The 24,228-nt window shown below is 41.8% G+C and overlaps 1 protein-coding gene across 1 annotated transcript in view; it reads right to left on the reverse strand.

Annotated features, from left to right (window-relative positions):
• Positions 1-24,228, reverse strand: part of TENM4 (teneurin transmembrane protein 4) — a 334,278-nt gene that overhangs the window by 127,347 nt on the left and 182,703 nt on the right. Inside the window, exons 9-11 of the mRNA XM_065729933.1 lie at positions 20,122-20,223; positions 15,605-15,799; positions 11,078-11,278 (exon numbers count right to left, since the gene is read on the reverse strand). Of these exons, the coding sequence (XP_065586005.1) occupies positions 11,078-11,278; positions 15,605-15,799; positions 20,122-20,223 (498 nt within the window). The remainder of the gene's footprint in view (positions 1-11,077; positions 11,279-15,604; positions 15,800-20,121; positions 20,224-24,228) is intronic.

Consider the following 24,228-nt stretch of genomic DNA (forward strand, 5'->3'; position numbering starts at 1 on the left):
AAAATCTCCCTTCTAAGTGCAATTTCAGGTTGCTCCATATTTGCATAAAGGTTTTCCAGTTTCCATCTGAAGCGCTTTAACTCCGTGAGGTGAAATTCCATTAAACCAGACTGCTGTCTTTTATCTGCCTCTATTTTCTACAGCATTTATGCCCAATCTTCATCCTTGCCTTAAATGTTACCGACTGACCATCACATTTTGTCTGTGGCATCTCCTCTATAGCTGTGATTTACTTTTGTATTCCTGTCAATCTTCCCTTTATTTATTATTCTGAACTTTATTTGAAACTGTCTCTCTCTGTTGAATAGCAGGACACGAAATGCCAGGTACTGACGGCCTTAGTCTCCGAGCTAAGATTTGTTAAATAAAAATAAATATCCCAAAGTACGGGATTATGTTTTCCTCTTTGAAGTTTAATTGGATCTCTGTGCTTTCTGGGATGTGAGTTAAAGCTTCCCAGAGAAGAAACAATTCCTAGTGTATTAAATGAAGTTCCTAACACGGATTCTTCTCTGGGCTGATTTTAATTTCCTCCCTGTGTCCATAAAGAGATCATTTGGCAGTAAAGCCTTTTGCTCATGCTTATGGTCACTAAAAAGACCTAATTTATTTCTTAATTCTATGCAGTTTGGTTTTGTCTAAAATAAATTTAACAGCATTTTCTAATGCGTGTGCAGAAATAATTACAAGCTAGATTTGCTTGGGATTCCCTTACTCTGAGCTCGGCACGACTATACAGGTTTTTCTTTTACCTCAGACTATTTATGACCAAAGAACTTTGAAACATCATTGTTACTCATCTTTCTCCTTGCTTTTTCAGAAAGAGACACAGAACGTTGTACGAAATGCGTGGGGCTGACATATCCAGAGACGTCCCTGTCTATCCATTCAAATGGGATCTTTTCTGTGTGCTGCCTCAACATCGGTCTGGAATGACCACCTTTATGGAAAAGAAATGCTTTCTCCAAAACCCTTTCAAATTTTTATCTGTCAAGACCATTAGAAAGGTGCTCACCAGTGCAAATTGTAATGACGGTTTTTAGGGCACGATCATTTTGGAACTTGGAGGGGGCAGAGAAGTAATACTAAATCAATTGAATCCACTTCAGTCTAGCTATCAAACCATGGATTTCCAGTCTTCAGTACTCACTGATACACTGATGACCTCTGGTTTTAGGTTACTTTATTCTATTCCAGGTTACATTATCCAATTTTACTGACTCTGAGATTGTTTCTCTTCATATTTCATCTCATCCATGTTATACTGGAACAAAACGTGACTTCACAAAGATGGAAACACCCAGAAGCCCCTTGCAGAAACTCTAGTCAAAGTGAGCTCCAGTAGGGTCAGAGTGTAGGGTCACAGTGGCAGGAAGTACACATAACCACCAACATGGAATTGACTTAATGCCAGCCTAGAAGCCATGCCGTGGTAGGTAGAACCATACTTTCCCAGACAAATGAGTGAAGTTAAAGAGAAGAGTCTTGATTTAACTCCATCAGGGTAGATGACAGCACAACCCATCTTGTTGATATTCTGGCAATCTTATTGTAAAAAGAGGGTACATTCTGAAGCTGAGCTCAAGACTCACAAAACTGAGGACATCTATGTGGTCAAAAGATGTAAGTCCAGAAACTGCAAGGCTCCTCCTTTCAAAAGCAGAGATGCAGCCAAAATTTGGTCATCAGATATGCATACATTTTCAGTGATGCAAGCAAACATGCAAATTGCTTAGCCATCCACAAAACACACTATTTTAACAGTGACTTGATTTAACCACGGAGCATAGCAGCCTGTTCTGGTGCTGTAAATCATTTATCCTTTATATTACCCAAGTTAACGTGAACCCCACAGTCTGGTACATGCTGTTTTCAGACAGAGAAGTCCACAGCACAGAAGGTAATTGATCCAAACATAAAGAATTTTTGAGCTCATGGTGGGACTGCTGAGGTCACACTGGAGATGGGAAAGAATGCTGAACTAAAATTGGCATGCTGGGAATTAGCACTAATTATTGTAGAAAATAAACAGAGGACGGAATAGTCTTCCCATGGCTCTTTGAGGGGTCCACAACTTGGAACCAATGCTAGAAGAATTGATATGAGAGAAAGAAGGTCATTGAAGACTGGGGACTGCTTCTCACACCACTGAACCTATGCTGTTCTAAGCTTGAGACATGATCTAATCAGACCAAACATTTTGTGATCTAATGGCCAGAGACAGACGATGATATCACCACTTCCACTGTTTTTGGCCAAGTCTGAAACAAAAGCTAGAAGGCAAGTTTTAAGTTCCTTCAGTCTCTCCCTTGGTCCGTGTATCTGATCAAGACTGAGTGCTGATGTGAGCAGAAAAGTGGCTAAAATTAAGATCCTAAACAGATCCCAGAGATGAGACAAGATTGATGGATCTCTGGTTGCCCAGGGGAACGAGCTAAGTCTATTTTTCAACAATCAGGCTGTAAGTGTGAATTCATATTTGAAACATAAGTTGGACAAGTCTTACGAGAAGCAGCTGAGGGAACTGGGATTGTTTAGTCTGGAGAAGAGGAGGCTCAGGGGAGACCTTAACTACCTGAAAAGATGTTGTGGTGAGATGGGGGTTGGCCTCTTTTCCTGTGAAACTAGAGATGGGACTAGAGGGAACGGCCTCCAGGGGAGATTCAGGTTGGACGTTAAGAAAACACACTTTTCCAAACAAGTGGTCAGGTGCTGGAATGGGCTGCCCAGAGAGGTGGTGGAGTCACCATCCCTGGAGGTGTTCAAGAAGTGTTCAGATGCTGTGCTGAGGGATGTGGTTTAGTCTGGTAGGTGGATGGTTGGACTGGATGAACTTGGGAGGTCTTTTCTAACCTTGGTGAGTCTATGGTTCTATGATTCTTCCTATTTTACTGGGAGATTCCAACCCCCCGTCCCTTACCATGTGTTTTTTGTTGTTGTTGTTTTGTTTTTGTTTTCCATTTACCTACCACAACAAAGATGTTCTGACTTTTGAAGAAGTGGATTCCCAGCGAAAGTAACTACAGCTCATCTCAAGTATTACCTTTTTTCCCCCCACCACATGGGGTCTCTACACCAAAGGGAAAAGGAGTAAAATGGTAATCCTGAATACTTTTATTTTATATGATTTGGCAGCTTTAGTCTTTTAGTATTATTATTATTAATAATAATAAAAAGCCTAGGAGATTTTAAAGGGGGAGTTCATCTTGGGAATGGGTAGGCTAAAATCTGCACTCACAATCCAAATGACATCGAACACTTGATGTTGTGCAATGATAAGTTTCTCGTTATCGCTTTTGTGTTTTGCAGTTCACTTATTCCTTCCCAATCCACAAAGCAGAGACTCTGATAGCCTTGTGTATGAGCTCAGTGCTGCACATACTAAATTTACTCCCTCAGAGAGAAAACTTCTCAGCATGTGAATAAAATGGGGAAGATCACAAGTTCACAGATCAGCATCTTGTGGTTCTGAAAAGCTGAGGATGAAATCGCTGCTGGTACAAAACATCTCCTGGATTTCAATGACTGCTAAGAGACAAAGCAAGGCTTTTGGGAATAGGTTTGCAACTTGAGTATCAAACCAGATCAGATTTTGATGGCATCTTGTGAAGTCTACTCTTGAAGCCCAAAATTTCAGTTGCCCCAGATTAATGACGTGAGAAGAACAAGCTCCCAGCTGAAGGAAGATCATTTATGGTAGCATACAGCCTGCTGCTGATCTTCCCCTTAAGTCATTAAGATGTAAAATACATGGATATTCTTTAGTTTCACGTCATATCCTCAGGTTTAGTCCTCTTGTTCTTCCTTGTATGCATTTTAAATCTAAGAAAAAGACAAGCCGGTGACTTCCCAGGCATTAAAGGGGAGCAACCCTCATTTAGAGAGGAACAGACCTATTCCATGTGACAGCTGATGTAAAGCTCAGCTTTTACAGAGACATCCTTACCCCTAAATGAAGAAAATGATGTTCTAGAGGAGGAATTATGTGAACATTTTTCGAAGATGGATTTTTTATCTTGGTGGCCTTGGGCATGACATGAATTTAACATGAGACTTTGTTTTGTAAGGTTGACACCAATAAGCCCAAGGAAATCAATTTTTATCACACATATTGTGTTAACCCTGGTGCTGTTTGACCAATGGGATATGACATTGTCTGGTAAGATATATGAGAACTATGTTTCTGTGTGTATGTGTGCATGGGCATGTGATAATCTGCACAATTTCAGATGAAAAAAGGCACTGGAAAATGAAGATGCATTTGCTCTGACTTTCATCTTTAAAGGTTCATTCCTCTTGGTCTCCTTATCTACTGATTACAATATAGAAAATATGCTTAATTCAGCGGAGTGCACAACTTTGTGCTGCTCTAGTGGGTGCTTCCTGAAATACTGTCTCCACTGTTCATTCATACAACAGAATTGGTACTAAAAAATCCAGCCATTACCATTAGCTGATACAAAATCTTAAACTAAACGTTACTTGTAAATGGACATGAATTGACCTACACCCCTACAGGCAACAGCTTTTCCAGCTACAGTGTGCTGTGCAATAACTTTTAAGAAAGTGTTTTCACTGAAAACAGAAAGATGTTAATTTCACTTTTGATCCAACTTTAATGACTATGAAAAGCAGAAAAGCCATGGAGGACTGCTTATCAACCAGTGGATAAATACCTAGTCTTCAGCCTGCCCTATGAGACTCACACTATTTCCCCACTATAAAGAGGCTGGGTTTATCTAGGCATATCTTCAAATCATTGAATTATAGAATGGCTTAGGTTGGAGGGGACCTTAAAGATTATTTAGTTCCAACACCTTGCTATGGGCTGGGTTGCCAGTCACTAAATGAGGCTGCCCAGAGCCCCATACAACCTGGCCTTGAATGCCTTGAGGGATGGGACATCCACAGCCTCTCTGAGCAGCCTGTCCGAGTGCATCACCACTCTCTGAGTAAAGAATTTCTTCTTAACATCTAACTTAAATCTCCCCTCTTTTAGTTTAAACTCATCCCTCCTTGTCACTAGCAGAGCATGGGAAAAGTCAGTATCCGTCCTGCTTTAAAGTACCCTTCATTACCAGAAGGTCACAACAAGATCTCCCTGGAGCCTTCTCCAAGCGCCACAAGCTCAGTTCTCTTGCCCTCTGCCCCAACTCTGTTGATGCAGCCCAGGATACCGTTGGCCTTCTGGGCTGTAAGCACACACTGCTGTCTCGTGTCCAGCTATTCATTCACTGGAACTCTCAAGTCTTTCTCAGCAGGGCTGCTCTCAATGAACTCTTCTCCCAGTCTGTACTCATATCTGGGATTGCCCTGACCTGAGAGCAACACCTTGCACTTGGCCTTGTTAAACCTCATTAGATTCTCATGTGCCCACTTTTTGAGCATGTCCAGGCCTCTCTGGATGGTGTCCCTCCCTTTTATTGTCGCACTTGCATCACTCAGTTTAGTGTCATCAGCAAACATGCCAAAGGTACACTCAGTGCCACCATCAATGTTGAAGATAAAGATGTTAAAGAGCACTGGTCCCAACATGGACCCTGGGGTACACCACTTGGGACTGGCTTCCAACTGGACAGAGCTGTTGACACCAACCCTCTGGCTACAAACATCCAAATATTACGACCATTATGTTACAGATGTGATCACTACTCTTTTTTAACAGGTCACATAGGCTAAAGAGGCAATTTTCTTTCTTTCTTCTTTTTTTAATGTTAAATGCTACAGCTCTGTAATTGCCTCTCTCCTGAGGAATCTGTGATCATGATGCCTGCTGTGACTTCTGCAGTTATTTGGCAGAACTGAGGATCTCTCAAAAGCTGAAACCCAGACAGCTCCAAAGGAACATGAATTACTCAAATACGGAGGCAGCTAAATCAATGAAGACTCAATTAAGCTCTCTTTCAAGGATTTTCACTTAACTGAACTTGGAACAGTCTTCTGCATATGTTTCTCTTCTCTAGGACAACTGCTCCACTAAATTTGTAATGGTGAAGGAAGTTTTAAGGCAGCAGGGGATGGCATGAAACTGAACTTGATCAAAAAACATCAAGGACATTTATAACATTTCCAGCCACAGTAAGTGTGGCTAGGATAAGTGCCTAAGATTTTGGCAGTAATTTCCAGGAGTTAAATTTATAAACCCTAACTAAGAGCTGAAGACCTAGAAAACAAATTCAGATGAGCAGAGAGCTGAGGCTGAGACCCTTTAATCCTGAACTCTGGATTTTCTGTTCCAAGCACGGTGGTCACCTCATTTAGAAATGTTAAGGAGATGGATGGTGATCTGCCCCCCTCTCAAACTCCAGTCACTCTCTGCTTTGGAAAAATGGTCAATGGACACTAAAACTCAGGCTGTGAAACCTCTGTCCTCAAATTGTCATCCTTTTGGATTGCTTCAGCCTTCTCATTCTTCACTTTGAGATGAAGATTGCCCGGAGCATCTGCACTGATCTGGTCATTGGGATTATCTCCTAGGAAACTGAAGACACATCTCTAGACATTGGAATAGCTCAGAAGCTGAGAAGAAGTTCTCTGCAACGCTGTATTACAGTTAGATAATCTGCATTTGCTTAAGGTAAATTGTAAATGCGTAAATATCTTTGCAAATGTAGACCTCATGAAGTCTGGCAGCAAATGAATCACAGAATCACAGAATTGGAGAAGTTAGAAGGGACCTCTAGAGATCATCACTGGATAGTAGTACTTCCTAAATGTCACAGAGAGGGAAAAGGGCAGTCATAAACTCAAATGATATGTCCTCAGAAACACTGTTAGCAGCAGAAGGAGTGAGAGAAGCTCTGGATAGGATTAAACTACTCGATTTCATGAGCTACAAGCACTCAAGTTCGGCCTCAGTCTCTGTCCAGGCATGCTCTCTTCACCTTTCCAGTCACAAAACTAAAGCATCACAACTTGTAATTTTTTTTTTTTTTTTTTGGAGTCCCAGTAAAATCCCTGTCTCAGTTGCCAACTCTTATCATTAAACACACAGCCTATGATTTTGTATCTATCCTGACAATTCAAGACCAAGCAACATTCCTATGATTGCTCTTCAGTCTAGTTTTAAGGGATATTAGCTGTGTATAAAGTGAGTCACTGTGAATGAGTGACTGAGGAGGAATCCTTATCTGTATTCAGGTCAATGTCCAATCATCAACTGTCCAGAAAAGAAATTAGTATACTTATTACACAGATATGTAATATGCTTTGTATAATCAATTTTTGGATGATTCTGGTGAGTATCTTGCATGCCAAATGTCAACTGCCAAATAAAGAACAGTGTGAAATCATTGCTTTAAATCTGAGGAAAGTGAAGGGCAATATTAGATAACATAATTCCTCTAAGAATGATTGTGGATCCAAACATAATACTGTTTTGATGGCCCTGGGATTGTACTGATGTATCACTGAGATCCCTCTGTGAAACAGCATTCCCCAAACACAGTTGTATGGGAACTGTTGAACCACGGACTGAACCACTGATCACCTGAAGTGAGCACTGAGTCAGCCTCAGGAGCACAGGCGAAGGCAATGCACCTGTGTGACCAGAAGGGGTGGAGTGCACCTCTCCCAGACCCCATTGAAGGGCTGACCACCTGTGGGGAAGGATCTCTTCTTGGAGACCCTTCCTGTATGGAGTTCCAGGTGAGCCAAACTTCAGTGACAGGTGAGCCCTTCCTAATTTGTCAAGTGTCTTTATACCGTCTGGATAATCCATCTGAAAATACACTGTCCATCCTCATTATATTGTGTGGGTACTATTCATTCAGGGTATTCACCCTACAACAATCAACATGACTCGCTCATTTCCCTGTCAGCAAGTATGTCTTACTGTAACTGTTTTGTTGCCTCTTGATTAGCCAGAAATATTTGGTCCAGCTTAAATAGGTCAAGAGTGAGACTCTATTACGTATTAAGTTCTGTTTCATGTTGCAGCACAGGATGTTTCCTTCTTCTTGCTATACTCAGACTATATGAGGTTAGGAGAGCTGCCTTATAATGGCTTCATTAGCTGCCATGCTTGGGGAGCGAAGTCCTTTGCTAGGGCTTATTAAGAGGTGAAGGGAGATAGCGTGCCAAGAGCTGAAGATACAGAAGATCTGTAATGGTAGGCTCTGGAAAAAAGTGGTTAGGATGAGTGGCTCTTTAATTAGCCCTCTTGTGCTGAGCATTGCCCTGGACTTTCTAGCTGAACTGGGCTATAAAGGACCTTTTTGTATTTGCTTGTACAACAGCACAAGGATGCGAAAGGGAAGAGATTTCATTCTGTTCAGAGAGAACTTGAAATGCCTGTTTCTTCTGCATATGGTTTCTCGTGGGACTTCTCTAACTTTCACTAAAAGACTTTATATGGGGGAATCTAACAAAAAAGAGAAGCACGCTGAGGGGAAGGGGACTCTGTCCCTTGTATGAGAAAGGGAAGCATGTTTAGGAAGGATTTTTCCAGAATGAAAATTCTGTGGTGCTATGGATATACTGGCAGTGGGCACACACTTAAAGCTAAATAATTTTAAAAGGTACCTTATTACTTCTACAAGATACCGTAGAGCAGAACATGTGAGAAATTGAATTGCACAGCTTGTCTGTGATGAGAAAAGGCTAGATGGAATGAAAAAGGATATCCAAACAGGAAAAAAAAAAGAATCTCTCTAATATTACTGTTTTGTGGAAAAAAAAAACAAAGGGCTTTATGCTGCAAGCTGTGTTTCTCTAAGGCTGTTGCTTAAGGCAGGTGAAACCTATCTACATAATGGAAAGGTTGAGTATAAGGTTCAGAGACAGTCTAGTCTTACTTTCTATGTATGACAATGACACGGTGTCCCTAATGAAGGCAAGGGGATGGAAGTGAATAATCCTTAAGGTCACTTCCAACCCAAAACATTCTATGATTCTGACCCAGGACTTTCACCTTCCTCCCCCCATACTGGCTGTTACCTTCTAAATGAACTCAGCATACCTTTCAGATAGCTAATAGTCTTGAAGGTGTTGAGAGCTGGAAAACCCACTGTAGGCACGCAGTCCTCTGGATTTCACTGGAAGCAAATGCAGTCCTAACCTCTTTGCAGAGCTGAGGTTGATTTATGCAAGTACTTAAATAGTCCACTTAATTTTTCTATTCTGTTTGTTTGCATTTTTATAGGACAATAAAGTCTGTCCCTTTCAGTCTCTTTTGAGGACCCCCTACTGCCCACCCTGGGCAGTGTTGCTATGTGTACTAACAAACTTGCTCACTCTGTTTTAATCATGGAAGAAGGGTACCACACATCCCGTGAGTAAATCTGTCTTTCAAATCAAGTCATCAATTCAGTGGAAAGGTCTGGGTTAGAAATGGAAGTTTACAAATCACCTTAGCTGCGATTTTAGCTGTGAGGCACAATAACCTGAATGTTACAAGCAGCTTGGTGAGGAAAAAGGTCTTGGAATGATGCTCAACTTTGTCTCAAATAACCTCACGCTGCCAAAGAAAGTTTGCACTGGATGGATTTATAAAAGTAGTATAAAAAAAGCTTATAAATCATCTGAACATGACCCTGCAGGTTAACAATGGGAAAGTAAGTTCTGTTTGCGTGTAGAAGTGAACATTTTTCTGAATCCATCCATGCAATCCCTGAACCTCCACATAAACTCAGAATAATGACTCAATTATGAACCCTGCTACAAAATCACTACTACCTTCTCCCTTCCTGTGGTCTTATAAATGCAATACACAGAGTATGGAACTGGAGATGTTACTGTGGGGAAAAAGGAAAAGTCTGACACCAAATGTATCCTCCTCTCAAGGCACAACAGATTCTCTCTCTACATTTGTGGAGGATTTGATCAGTATAGTTTTAGCCCCAGGCAAGGAGTCCTTCCTTTTGCTGTATTCCTTAGCCCAGCCAACTCTACCATATGACAAGCTTCCTAACATGACATCTAACCTGAGTGATCATTGTACAGAAGCTTTTTTTCTTTTTCATAGCCTTTCTAAGTTTATTCAGTTGGCCCTACCCTTGGAAATCACTCCCTTAACACTCTTGCAAGCAATTAACCTGATTTCTTATACGCATTATAGTAATTCCTCAGTGAAAACATTATTTGTGCAATTTTTCTACTATACCCAATCTCCTCATAGGTGTGTTTTTGTGTGTGTGTGTGTGTGTGAAAATTCATTCCATTTCACTGCCTAACCAGACCCGCCCTGGATTTCTAGCCTAGTTCCACCCTATCTATTTAAGGTAAAGAAGCTGTTATTGCTAAGGTCTTTTATTTGTGAGCACAGTACATACAAGCCAGAAGATTAATGCCCCATAGGCTCTGATTATTTAATGTATTATAGCATTCCTCAGTATGGCATCTAAAAGCTAGCTGTGTTTGGAAGTAAAAAAGAAAAGCTCTTGAACACTTTTTCCTTAGCTGCCACTTCAGTTACCAGATGCAGATTTTGAGCACGATACCCATTTAGACAAGGAACAAAGGAATTTCATATTTTGAGACCTCTACACAAAAATGCCTATAAAGATCTGTCTTCTTGGTACTCGTGGTATCCAGTGCTTCCACCCAGTTAACTTCCTTTTCATTTGATATGGGACACAGCTTACAACCTTTTAATACAAACCTCATGTGACATCCACTCCTCCTCCTCAAGCTGAGCTTAGAAAATCACAGCACTTAACTTTTGAGGGGAGAAGAGATCTGAAGAACTATCACCTCTTTCTTTGTTGCTTATGGTAACCTAAAGAGTGTTTAGTTATCTCCTAAAAATCAAAAGAGGACATTCCTTGGCTACAAGGATTCATCAAAAGCCAACACCAGAGCAAGCAGTTATGTGCAGACCATCAATTACATGCATAGCAATATAATGTACTCAAGCAAGCCTACGTGGCTTTAATGGGGTTATTTATTATATTGTTCTATGCTCAGCTATAGAAGCAGCATTATTTATGCAGTTGAGCTATGGCGTTTCTGCTTCCAGTCATGCCCAACGTGAGCTTTACAGGAACACATCTGCAGTGCTATTTTTGCAGTCCCAAGTCTGAATATTTTCCAAAGTTTAAATAAACCAAAGAACAACTGGAACCATCGCTGACGTTACCGATTGAGCAATCGTGTCCAGTCCAGTTAGGATCACAGCTGCAGAGCCCGGTGTCAGGGAGGAAGGTGCCATGCCCAGAGCACTGGTCCAGACATGTGGCTCTCGGGGTCTCACAGTTGGTTCCTCCCCAGCCAACTGAACAGTGGCACTCTCCTCGCACACACACGCCTCGTCCCGAGCAGGTAGGATCCATGCAATCCACTATGGGCAGGAAAGAAAAGGAAAGCAGACAAAGGGAATCAATTTCAGAAAGGGAAACTATCAGCTCAACATCTACACAAGTTTATTTCTACAGCATCTCAAGGCTCCAAGCAGACAGGAAAGCCACACTGTGCACAAAACAGATGCTTCAAGGAGATACTGTCCCCACACTGGAATGAGATGTAAATGTCCCTGGAAACACTCAAGGTCAGGCTGGTCAGGGCTCCGAGCACCTGGTGGAGCTGAAGGTGTCCCTGTTCATTGCAGGGGAGTTGGACCAGATGGCCTTTAAGGGTCTATTCCAACTCAAACGATTTCTATGATTCTAAAACACATGAAAACAGGAAAAAAATATACGATGAAATGTGTTCTTTCATCCAGGCCTACAGTAGTAAATGACCTTCCAAGTAAGAACAGGCTAACGTCAGTTAAGATTAGAATAATATTCTCTTGTACACGTATTGCATCTCCATTTATTCTATTAGAATAAGTTAAACTACTCCTACTAATGAATTCAAAGCTGAGCTCTAGTTTTTTGAGAGTGAATTTTACATAAGGACTCAGCAGAAGTTTATGCCCCGATTCAGCAAAACATATGCTTAAACTGAAGAATACATTGAGGCTTATGCAGGTTTTATAGGCAGTTACGTTCATCTTAAACACATCCTCTCTTTTTTTGGAGTAAGGATTAAAACAAACGTATATTTTGTTCTACAGTGGTATTCGTCTGTTTCTATCGCTCCACAAATGCACTTTTTTAATGGCTTCTGTTTTTAAAGAAGAGGTGTTTTCAAAAGGAGATTGGAGACAATTCAGTTGGGTGTAAGGAACAGCAGCATGCACTGTACGTCCTGAGTTATGTGCTTTGTAGGCTTTTTTGTCAAGCTCCTCTTTTAATTTGTTTAATTTGTCAGCTCCTCTGCCCACGGGACAATTTCAGCAGCAAGAGCAAAACAAGCAACGCATCAGACACCCTCCTAAAAAAGAACCAGAGGAGGTGATCACCTATTTATGTATAAAAGCATGTGGGACTCCCTAGAGCAGTGCCATGGGGATCAGTGACAAGAGTCAGCCTGGCTTGGAGCAGAAGGGAAGCTGCTCCTGGCTCAAATGAAGAGGAGCAGAACACGGCCACCGTGCACACAGCAGGTTTGCAGCTCCTATTCTTCCTGCAAAAGCTAATAAGAATCCCAATGACCTGCTTCAGATCCAGAAACCTTAACACGAAACACAACAGCTGCTCTGATAATTCTCTGGATTCACAAAACCTCCTCGCTCTGACAAGTAATGGCTCAGCAATTACTATCCCAAGGCATGTGAGAGCATTTTGAGTTCTCTTTGATTCCTGGAGCCCTGATCATAGCTGGAACAATTCTCGAAAATTGTAAGAGGCTGGAAAGGATGAGTCTATAAATCTCCTTCAGTGCTAGCAAGCTGGGAGCTAGGTGCCAATTTTAGCATGAGACCCTTGGAGCCCTGGCCCCGTTCTTTCTCAGCAGTAATGAGCAGGAAAAGGACTGAGAAAGGGACTAGCAGCCTCCTAGGCTCTCAGCAGATGGTTTGAACGTAGGGAACAAAGATCACAGGCTAACTGACAAGAGGCTACCTCCAGGCAATTCATCATCCCCTCGGAAGGTCAATTGGGAAAAAGGTGAGTTTTACAGGGGGCTCCATCACGGGTGGCAGACAATCCACCAGCTCAGCTCCAACACAGCAGATTATAGGAGGGGAATGTGCATGTCAGAACCCCCCATTTATCATAATCCCAAGGCCATTTTTCATGTTGAAATGAGCCCTTTCAGAAAATGTCACACACAATGGCTACTTTAATCTCAGCCTCACTAGCTGTATCTCTTTAGGCTTTCTGCACCAGTGCAAAGGCCCTGGGACAGGATTAGGGGCTTCTGCTTTCTTCTTCATCAATTGCTTAGTGGATCTGGAGTACAATGTTATATTTTTAGGGAGTTCTGCTTGACAAACTTAACTGCTCAGGAGAGAAGCTGCTGAGAGAAGCGGAGATGAGGGCAGGAGGGCAGTGCTGACAAAATCTCCCATACTTAAAAAAATATAATAATAATTAAAAAAAAAAAGAGTTTTACATATATATGTGTTGCTGCTTGGAAAATGTCCCAAATGGTCTAATTTCTGGTTAGAAAATGCCCCATTTATAGTTCAACCTTGTGCAGAACCTTTGCCAAGAAGATTAATCATGCAGCAGGCAAGGCTAGAGTCTCTTCTACACTTTTCCCCAATATGCTTCATGCTTCGTTGGTCACACGAGTTATTAGGTTTTTTTGCAGTACCCAAAGAGTAACTTCTCATTTTTCACTGATTAAATTTGCTCCCCTCCCTTAACATCTTGCTGGCTTAGCCCATGCCTTATAAAATATTGGCCAATAAACTGAGGATGGAGAAAAGAAAAAACTCCTGTAAGACTGCTGGCCAGTGTTTTATAAACATTGCTCGACTTCTGTGGGGGGAAAAGAAAAGACAGAAGAAACAGTGGAATGAAAAGCCATTCTAAACACGAGTAAGCAGCAAAGCTACAAGAACAGAGAAATAATAAAAAGTAATCGATGCCAGATGGTGGCTCTTAGAAGAGAAATTAAAAACAATTTAAAAAAATAGTATCAATCAGCTTTTAAAATGGATTTAAATAAACATAGATTTGTACATATGAATGTATATATGCAGTGAAGATTTCCCATGTGGCGTGTTACCATGTTAGCCCCCCCCCCCCCTCCTCACAAGGCAGTACCAATCAGGCCTGGAATATGAGAAACAAATGCAGAGTTGGGAAAGTCCAAAACAGGACTTGTAAGGCAAATGATATTCTCTTTGTTCTTTGCTCTTTTTCAAGTTGTTACCTAGCAGGCCTGATGCTGTCCCCTGCTACAGTGACAGCATGAAACAACCGAGGGCCATCTGACTTTGCAGCTTGAATATGACCATGGAAAAAAGGCTCCTGTTAGAAGGCCAAATCTTACTGTGATTTACACACATTAAACAGGACTTGCTGAAGGCAAAACGAGTATTTTTTTCATTTCTGTTTATTCAGTAAAGATACGATCTTGTAAATAATGAAATCTAAGGTGATGTTTTAAAGGCACTTCAGTAGTCACCATCTTTGGGGTTTGCATGGCCCACAGCTTCACCGAATTGTGCCTTCTTAAGCTACAGTGAAGCTTTCTCAGGAGGTGGCTTACAGTCACTGAGCTGGCATTGTCTTCATCTCTAAAACTATAGACACAGAAGGCGTGTTACATCCGAAATGTCAAAAGAATTGCTAGATTAGATGCCATTTCAGTGTCTGAATCCAATTCAGCCTCTTTCCATTGTCTGTAAAATAAAAGCCATTTCAGAGAAATCTTTATCCCGCATGCATGAGGACAACTATAAATTAATTCAAGATCTAATGATTCTTACACATGAATCAAACTGATGTCTTAACTCTACCAGGCAGTGGAAGCCTTATAGCTGCATTTACAGAAGCATAATTTAAACATAATTACCTCTCAGGTTCTCTGCATAGAATTCTGAGAACATTTTTCTTAAGCACTGAAGAGTATTCTGTAAATCAGATACTTTTGGATGCATTTTTGTTACTGCCCAAATGATTTGTACACTTAGAAAACTGTCCACTTTTTCACTTAGCAATAAGAAGCAGTCACAGACTGGAGAAGATAAAGGTTTATGATGGCAGGTGACTTCCTGCTCAAAAAGATGAAAGATAAGAGCTAAAAGGCATTGTATTTCGGAGTCACAAATCTAAATGCAAATGAAAAATGTTTGGGGGCTAATGTAAGAAAAAGAAATATATATATATATACAAAGCTATGAAAACTATTAAAATAATATCTTATTTTCAAGCGGAATTTTATAATAATTCAAGTCCTGAGCATTTCTAAGCTTTTAAAGAATCAAGGACTTTCATAGGCCACCATTTCCTATATGCAAGCAACTGAAATCACTTGGCATAGCACAACAGAGAAGAAAGCACTACAAAAGTAATTACACGTTCAGATGTGTAAATGGCAACGATGCTTTAAGAAGAACATTTGAACATATGATTAGATGTTCTGGACTTTCAACTAGATTTGCCTGTCTGAAGCATCTGATGGCTTTTCATTGAATTATTGAACAAATACGATAGCTAACGACAAGTTATTACAACATATCATTTTTTATGTTGCATCCATCTATTGTATCCCTAAGGTGCCTATTACCATTCTGCTTAAGTGCCAGTCCTATTGTGAACTGCCTCCAGCCATGTAATTGCCTAACGACAAGCCAAGCAAAGGCTAATTGAATGCATCTTGCCAATACCTTCTTCGCAGCTCTCGCCCTTGTACCCTGGGTTGCAGATGCAGGTCCCCATGATGCACGTCCCGTGGTTGCTGCAGGTGACATCGATGCACTGGTTGGTGGGGACATCACATTCTGCTCCTTTCCAGCCACTGTGGCACAAGCACCTCCCTTTCATGTACTGCCCATTCCCACTGCACAGCACTGGGCAGGATGCTGGGGAAGGATGATAGAAATCACATTAAAAACAACTGTACTCAATTCTCACTTTAGAAAAGAGCACAGGAGTCCAGCATGGGATTTATAGTCTTTGTACACACTCTTTCAGTGGGGTATGTTGTTCTTTTCTTTGCCAAAACCAATTATTTTACAGGGAAGACACCCAGCTGTCAACTGTATTCTCTTACAAATGTTTAAAACAAACAGTGCTCTTGAGTTAGAGCATCTCTTTGCTTTGTGTCTATGTTTCTTGTTTCACCAACTAACCTAATACCTTTCTTACATTCTGACTTTCCTATGCACTAGTGTCTCCTTCGACAGCCCCACTGACCTTAAATTGCTTATCACCGTCCCTCACTTGCTACCAGCCTTCATATTCACCTCAACACAGCCCCTGCTGCAGTTCCTAGTTGTACACCAATCACTCCCTGCTCTGCTGTTGTAATTCTGGGCTTCACAGTTTCCAGTTTCTTTGCTCAGAGTCCAGAATGCCACGTTCATACTACCTTCCTGATTTAGCTCAAGTCATACCATCAGCTGCAACTTCAGCCCACTTTTGTGACCTCTGCTGGACTCCATTCATCACCCCACACAATGCAGAACTAGATTCCTGGCTTTCCCAGCTCCCGGTAACAACAGTTTTTAATTAGGAACTTTGACATCGAGAGGAAACCTTCTGGGTTCCAGCTGGTGTCCAGTGCTGCTCAAGGGGAGAAAAGGAAGACAAAGTCAAGCGGTGGCACGGTGGATTCCAGAATTAGCATTATCTGAGTTAACTTTGGAAAAAGTCAGGCAGAGGATGATGGGATGAACTGCAAGATACGGAGCTGGCTTCCCACGGAAAGAGAAAGCATCAGGGACCAGACCCCAGCCTCCACGACCACAGCTTTGGTAACTGCTATTCTCTAGACTTCCTTTGGCTCCTCTCTGAAGATCTTTGCTTCCTTTCCATTTCTCTACAGCTGCCACCTTTGCCTCCTCTTGTCCTCTGTTCTGATTTGTCCACTGAAGCTACCCTCAAAAGCAATATCTTCCTGTCCACTGTCCCTTGAAATTCCATCTTGCTTAAGTCCTGTTCTCTTTAACTGCATTCAGTGAAACTCACCTGAAAGAACATACACTCAATTCAGATTTCTCCCCTTCACTGTTGCACATCATCCTCATGTGAGGATGGACTTCACACCAGCTCCTCACGAAAGCAAGTAATGAACATTTTTATCCAGGATAAATGTGAGAGGAATAGTCCTGTCTGCTGCTTAATTCACCTGTGTTAGGCATGTGATTAATACAGTGTGCCTCTTTTGCTTTGCTCCTGGCTCCGGGTACGCGCAGAAAGAGCTGTGAACATGGTGAAGGGAAACACTCCTCTCTTACTTCCTTTTCACACAGTAGCTGTGCAATGCCCATCCAGTGTTGTTTTCATTTATCATTATAGACAGGTCTGAGTCTTACAGAGTTATAGTGCACTCTGTGCAATACAAAGCACTATCAGCTCTGACTGTTAAACTGGTTTGAAATGCAGTGAACTATAATAAAAGAAATGTAGAAGAGAAAGGAATTTGACAACTGTTATTACTAAGGAGCGCTCTGCTCACTTTAAAGAAAGCACATTGCAGTGGTGTGCATCATCTGCGAGGAGAATACAAGGCAATATAATGTACAATATAAGACAGAAGTTGTTTAAGATACACTGTGATATATATATGCTTCACAGCAAACTCACTCACTAATTTCACTTTCCAGCTAGGCTGATGGAATTTTCCCCCCTCCTATCTCAAATTTCAAATGCTCAGTAATGGAGCTCTTTCAAGGCACTGGAAGAGGATTCTTAGCAGCTCTTTGCCACAAGAAGAAAGAATAATTGCCTTTAACCCAAGAGAGGCTGTTGAAAAAGACGTACGTATGTTCTGACAGGACAGTTGATCACTCAGTACAAGATCAGACAAAATGCTGGCCATCTGCAATATTCTATGGAGAATACCTTCAGTATAACCTGGGAAGTGCTGTGCCAGTGTTAAGGTAATGGGAAGAACAGGAGCTCCTTTGTATCATGCCATAATGAATAAAGACAAAGGAGGTTTCTGGATTTCTTTCCACTGCTACTTGGGTAACTCTTTTCCATCCATAATAATACATAATTGATTTGATCACTCCGATTCCATTCCAACAAATATCTAAGATGCCTAAATCACAGTAATTCTCTAGCGTGGTAGCAACAGCCCAAATGCACACCACTTGAAGTTCAGCATCACAGAGAGAGTAAGATTATTCATTTATTTGCTTTACTCCATAGATAGACAGCATAAAAGGCACCTTCTTCATGTTCAAGGAGGTCTTCAAAAGGCCCAGGAAAACACCACCTCTGGTGATTTGCTCTCATTTACATTGTTTAAAACAATTGGTTAAAGATACGATTGTATTGTTTACCAATTACATAACTGGTTAATAATGTAATTATATATTTCTGTTCCAAACTTTCCCACTGATTTGGGTGGGGAATTGCAAGGATGAATGGAAACAAAGGGACACCCAAGAAATCTATGACCTGCACGGGCAGAGAACTTGAGAATTACTGCTCTATCCAGGAACTGACACACAGCTGCAGTCAGATCCTGTGGCAGCCTTGCATATGCTGCAGTTGCTGCCCTTGAAGGGATGTTTAGGTCAGAAGCAGCATCTTGCATTCCCTTGAAAACCAAAAGAAACCCAACACTGGAGCCCTCGTATCTCGAGCTCAGGGAAAGATTTCACTGAATGAGCCCTCAGGGTAGGAATGCACATGCAAATTGCATTTTTACACTCCAAGTATTTGTCTGTCTCCCATAAAAGCAGACAGTAAACTGTGATAGGAGCCCAGATAAATCAGACAGGTTCATAACAGCCAGAGTAAGCAACCTTGTGAAATCGGAGACACTTGTGTGGCCCAACTGGAGCCTGGGGAAACCAAGAAAGGAGGAAAGCTCCCCTGATTCAGATTAAGAGTTTAAATATTCTGCCTGACAATGAAGGAGCTTTTCATTCTGCCCTGACTCTGCAGGGAGCCTTCGGGGAACAAACCCCGAACTTCTGCCCCTAGTTGAAGTCAGGAGGTGCGAGAGATGGCCAAATTCCTTTTGTCTCCAGCTGTATGGACTCGAAAAGGAGCTTGGAAATGCAAACCAAGCCCAACCTGAGTCAGCAAGAAGTTTGACACCAGAGCTCTCGGGGACACAGACAGCCACATCCATCTTACTGGGCTGTGACCTCCAAGACATCACCGGGGCTCAGCCGGGCCCCAGGCTGCGGGGTGTGCGTTGGGCCTTATCTCCTGGCTGGCCTGCAGGGACGTGGCCCACAGTCTCACACAGGCACAGCAGACCACAGTGGGAGTGGGAGTGGATGTGGGGTTGGACAGTTTATATTTCTCTCTTGGGAAGGAGCCCAGCCTGCTTCCCAGACAGAGCAACGGGCTGGGGAGAAGGCCTGACCTGCTGCCTTAGCACAGCTCCTTGTGTGGGCACTGACTTTTTGCATTATCTCCCCATACACTGATTTATAAATCTGTGCCGTGTCTGTTCAACTGTTCCAGCCAAAAAAAAAAAAAAAAAAAAAAGACCTTGAAAAGACTGGAGCACGGCATTCTGGCATTTTCCACATGCGACGTTAGGATTTCTCTGACTGTGACATGTTCTTATTGAAAGTGCTTCAGTTTGCTTTTACATGTTTAACTAACCTAAAAATTTCAGGTCAAATGAAAATCCTTCCAAAACGATTTATTAAAAATGCTTTTTGCTTGAGCAGAAAAAATGAATTACACTGTTTGCTGGGTAAGCCTTCTTCCCAAGGCATCCACTTTTGGCTGAAGCACCCAGGCCTGCCTCCCATTGCTCTGCTCCCTCCCTTGCTCCCCACAGCCATCACAGACACAGCTGAGGCCAACTTGCAAGCCTTGCAGCAATGAAAAAGGTACTGAAATTGTCTGCAGTCAGTGTATTAAAATAAAATATTATAATGGCTCACAACGCAGTGATGGAGGAGTCTGTTAAATAAACACCAATGCTATGTTTTTAAGTCATGTTTTCTAAAGTAATTCCCTGATGTGCAAAGTCCTTGATGTGACATTTTGCCTGTCCACGCACAGCCAGGGAGTGACGTTGTTGTTGATAACAAGGACAAGTAACAACTAAACCTGTAGATATGACCCGGTTCCTTTCTCCTCCAGCAGACCCAGGCCGGGTAAGGTGCGGTTGGCAAAATGCATCAGCGTGAAGGTAACTTTGAGGAAGAAAAGAAATAACAGGAGGAGAGGAGAGAAGAGTTAATCACATAGAAATTCCTACCTCTACCACAGTCAGGGCCCAGAAAGCCAAGGAAGCAATGGCAAGTCCCGGACACGCAGTCGCCATTCCCGTAGCAATTACTGGGACAATTATCCACTGATTCTGGAAAGAAACAAAAGTTAGATATTTCTTTAGGCAAGAAAACACCTCTGAGTTTGCAAGGGAACTGGATGGCAAGACAGCTGAAACCTCAAAGCAACCACTGCAGCTGGGACTAGAAGCATCAGCCTTGAGCTCCTGTAATGGGAGCTCATCCCCTCATAGCAACGGATGCTTCAACATTACCGCATCAGCATGTAGGAACTGCAAACCCTGTGACCAAAACCACAGCCACTCAGCACCCGCCAAGCTTTCTCCTCACTCAGGACCTGAGAACTTTTCACCCCACTTCTTTTTCTGAGCATTTTCCCTCGTTGAATATATTGGAGAGAAGCAATAAACACGGTTCTCCTGGCAGAACTCGCATTTTTGGTCCGATATTGTTGAGTGAAGAGAGTGAACTGGGGCATTTCTTCTCACCAAACACAGATGATTTATGATAGATGTATTCTCCTATGAAGCTCACTGATGGCAGCCACTTGGTTCATCCTCTCTGCTTGCTGTTGATGGATTATTTCTACAGCATTGTACAAACAGCCTGAAGTGCTGGGGCTAACGTATCTCTGCGGAACATGAATGGGACTGCTCCACACTTCCTTCTGCTCCACGTTTCCTTCTGTTTCTAGTTAGCATCTTAAATTCCCTGACTTTGGCAAAAAACACTGGCTATTCATCTTCCACAGAGAGTTAACAGGTAAGCAAAATGTTATCTAGCACAGTTATCTTACTTTGAGGACAGTTTAGAATATCTGGGCTAAAACTTATCTCCCATCGGAAAAAAAAAAAGACATCTTTTGGTAAACATCACTTTTCAGAAGGAATGAAAATCGTTTCCTTCACTAAACTGTAAGCAAGCAGTGAGTAAATGTGAGCAGGCCTTGGAAAGATGATGGAGTACTGTAGTTCATTCCACACTATAATTTCACATTTCCTCTGAGGGGGATGCAGATCCGATTAAAACTGGTTTCACTTATACAGGACGGACAGCAGTGGTACATCTATCACGAAGCAGGGTATCCTGGCTATGTGAGTAATGACTGCAGTTTCCTAGTGCTCTTCACGAGGTTTTGTGGTAGCAAAGATATTTGTAAACTTCCTCTGGGTGTAAGTGAAAAGAAACAGCTGCAATAGAGATGTGCAGATTAGCTTCTAATCGGGAATGAAAGGAAGGCTGTTTCTGAATGGCTGTTCTCTGAACAACACAGGTTTCCGAGGGACATTTTAAAGGACATACTATAATTGAATCATTCAAAAAAGGCAACAGAGGGTTTAAGAAATAAAAACTGTTTCAAGCATTTGTGCTTGAAGTCTTGGCAGAAGACTCTGCACAAGCAGACATCTCCATGCAGCAAGGCAGGCATGGGAAAGTCCTGCCAGTTTTCCAGCACTTTGGTTAAGCTCATATTTGCTGTACGGTGTACAGAAACACAATCCCAGCACGTAGGCAACATGTTGGGATTGATCCACCACCTGTATCCCAATCATAGAGCAGCAGCCACGTTTCCCAGAACAAACAAATAGCAACTCCAAACTTGTGCATTTTTACAGCTAGTCAGGTGTGCTATCTCTCACTTCACAGCAGGTATAGACACAAATCTATCCCGTAAATTAAAAGACAATATATGCCTGCACATGTATGATCTTCACATCTTTGTGATGCTTTAATTTCACTGCTGAAAACAAAATGCAGTCTTGCTTTAGGCCTTTTTTTTCTTTTTAAAGCCTTTTTGTCTGTTTCTAGAGAAATGTATCCAGAAATGCAGAAAGCAAAATTGCTGATGCACATACATGTACTTACACAAATAGGGAATGTATGGACTGTGAGCACCGTGGAACAAGATAATGAGATGGGCAAACAGATTTAACAGCTGGGGCTGAAAGAGTCGATCCTTTTCCCCCTAAATGTGAATTGGTTTTTATTGCCTGAAAATTGGGAGCAGGAGCAGCACTGTACTCAGCTGGTGAAACCTCACCATCACACTGCCATTCTGGGCTGGGTTTCTGCAAGCTGCAGAAACACTGCAGTGAGTTTACGTGTGCCTGACCACTGAAGTCAGTGGGGATACTCGTGTCAGTGCCTGATGCAGGACAGACTCCTTGTGTCATGACAACACCTACGATATACGGAAAACTCCAGGTGTTTTTTTTCAAGCTCTTGCTTTAAAGGATTAAATTGAGACCTTGAGAAGAAGTGAAATATCTACATAATTTTCTTGGTGTATGTATGTAAAACAGTAACATTTATGCAAAATAATATTAAAAAAAAAACACAAAGAAACATCTGAAAAGTAAAGCAGCATGAAATACGACAGCTCTTTCATTGGCTGAAGGGTAATCTTTGTCACTGGAAGTAATACTTTCCATGGTACTGCATTTCCATTGTGGCTCAGTTGTACTTCATGTACTTGTGATGCCTACAAGAGGACACGGCAGGAAAGACTCAGAACAACAATCAGATGCCTTCTGTAGGGCAAACCCAACAACTTGCTCAATAGAGTAGCTACTCATTTTACTATAGTAGATACCCATCTACTAATAGGCTCTTAAAGTTCAGAATCACCAAAGAAATGTAGTCTGTTTAGCTAAATATACTTTCCTGGTCTATATTTTATTTAGGTGAATCCATTCAATGAACTTCACTTTGGTGGTGCCCCTCTCCTCCCCTGACAAGTTCAGGTGTAGATTTTGTCATCACAGACATCAAGACTTGGTCAGATCCCATCCACAGGGACCAACGCTAATGCTTTACAAAAATTACTCACAAATATTTAGTGTCTCATCTACAGTTCTGGCATCTAACTTTAAAAAACTGTGTGGTATGACAAGATGATCTCTAGAGGTCCCTTCCAACCCCTACAATTCTGTGATTTGGTGATCATCTCACCAACTCCTCAACCCTTCTTTTCCCAGGCTGTTCTCTGCAAGTATGCTCTAATTGCATCGTGCCACATTGTGACCCACACAAAAGGAATAAAGACAGGTGAAAGAAACCCACTCTAATCTTCTAATCTGTCCTGACCACCCTACACTATTAATCATAGAATCGTAAAGGTTGGAAAAGACCACCAAGATCACCAAGTCCAAGTGTCAACTCATCATGATATGGAAGAGAGGACCTTAAAAACACTTCACCCCACTTCTCAGCTGACTCTGAGTATTTTGGTAACATTTCCAATGTGCTCTAATTTTGTGTTCACTCTCTTTGCCCTGGAATGACCTGACTGACAGGAAAAAGATGAACCAAAGAGGAAAAGAAATTCTCCCCATCCTGTGTCTGGAGCAGTTACTATTTCTTAGCAGCTAAGAATACTAACTTGCCTGGTGAGTCAGGGCAATTAAAGTCTTTGTACACTCCCAGAAGTTCTTTGCTTCTGAGAATAAACTCAAAAAACAATGCATGCAGAATATTCTTGTACCAAAGCTGCTACAGCACCTTAAAAGGTATTGTCAAAAAGGAAGCGTTAAATGAACATGTCTTTTTCTCACGAACTGCAGAACTAATGAGAACAAACAAGACTTATGAGCAACAAGTCTGTAAGATTCTGAGCATGCTTCTACTTAGATATTAGATATGATCACAGGTTGGAATTTCTTTTCACTTTGAATACTGAGGGCATTAGTAAATCATGGCCACTTAAGATCTGATAAAAAACCTCCATATACAGCCCAAGACTGAGTTTAGTCTTAGATGGAGAGCTGCCTTGCTTTTCTGGCCCTTCTGATATGTACACACACATACACACATGCACGTATGCTGTCCCAGTACCTTACTTTCAACTTAAACGGGATGTTATGGGTGATAAGTGGAGAGAACTGAGTTGGGGGAACCCTAGAAAACATAAAGAGTCAAATGGACAAAGTTGGGCATTTCGTGCAGACGCAAGGACTTAGCAGAGATATTATTTAATGGGGCATAAATGATAGATGAGATCAAAATTAAATTCCAGGGAACTGGCACAAAGCTACTTGAATGTCTTAGAAGTATGAGCATAGTCAACATAGCTACCA

The sequence above is a fragment of the Cyrtonyx montezumae genome, unplaced genomic scaffold, assembly GCF_038088225.1.
Source record: "Cyrtonyx montezumae isolate F1298 unplaced genomic scaffold, pur_monq_1.0 scaffold_12, whole genome shotgun sequence".
Classification (NCBI taxonomy): domain Eukaryota; kingdom Metazoa; phylum Chordata; class Aves; order Galliformes; family Odontophoridae; genus Cyrtonyx; species Cyrtonyx montezumae.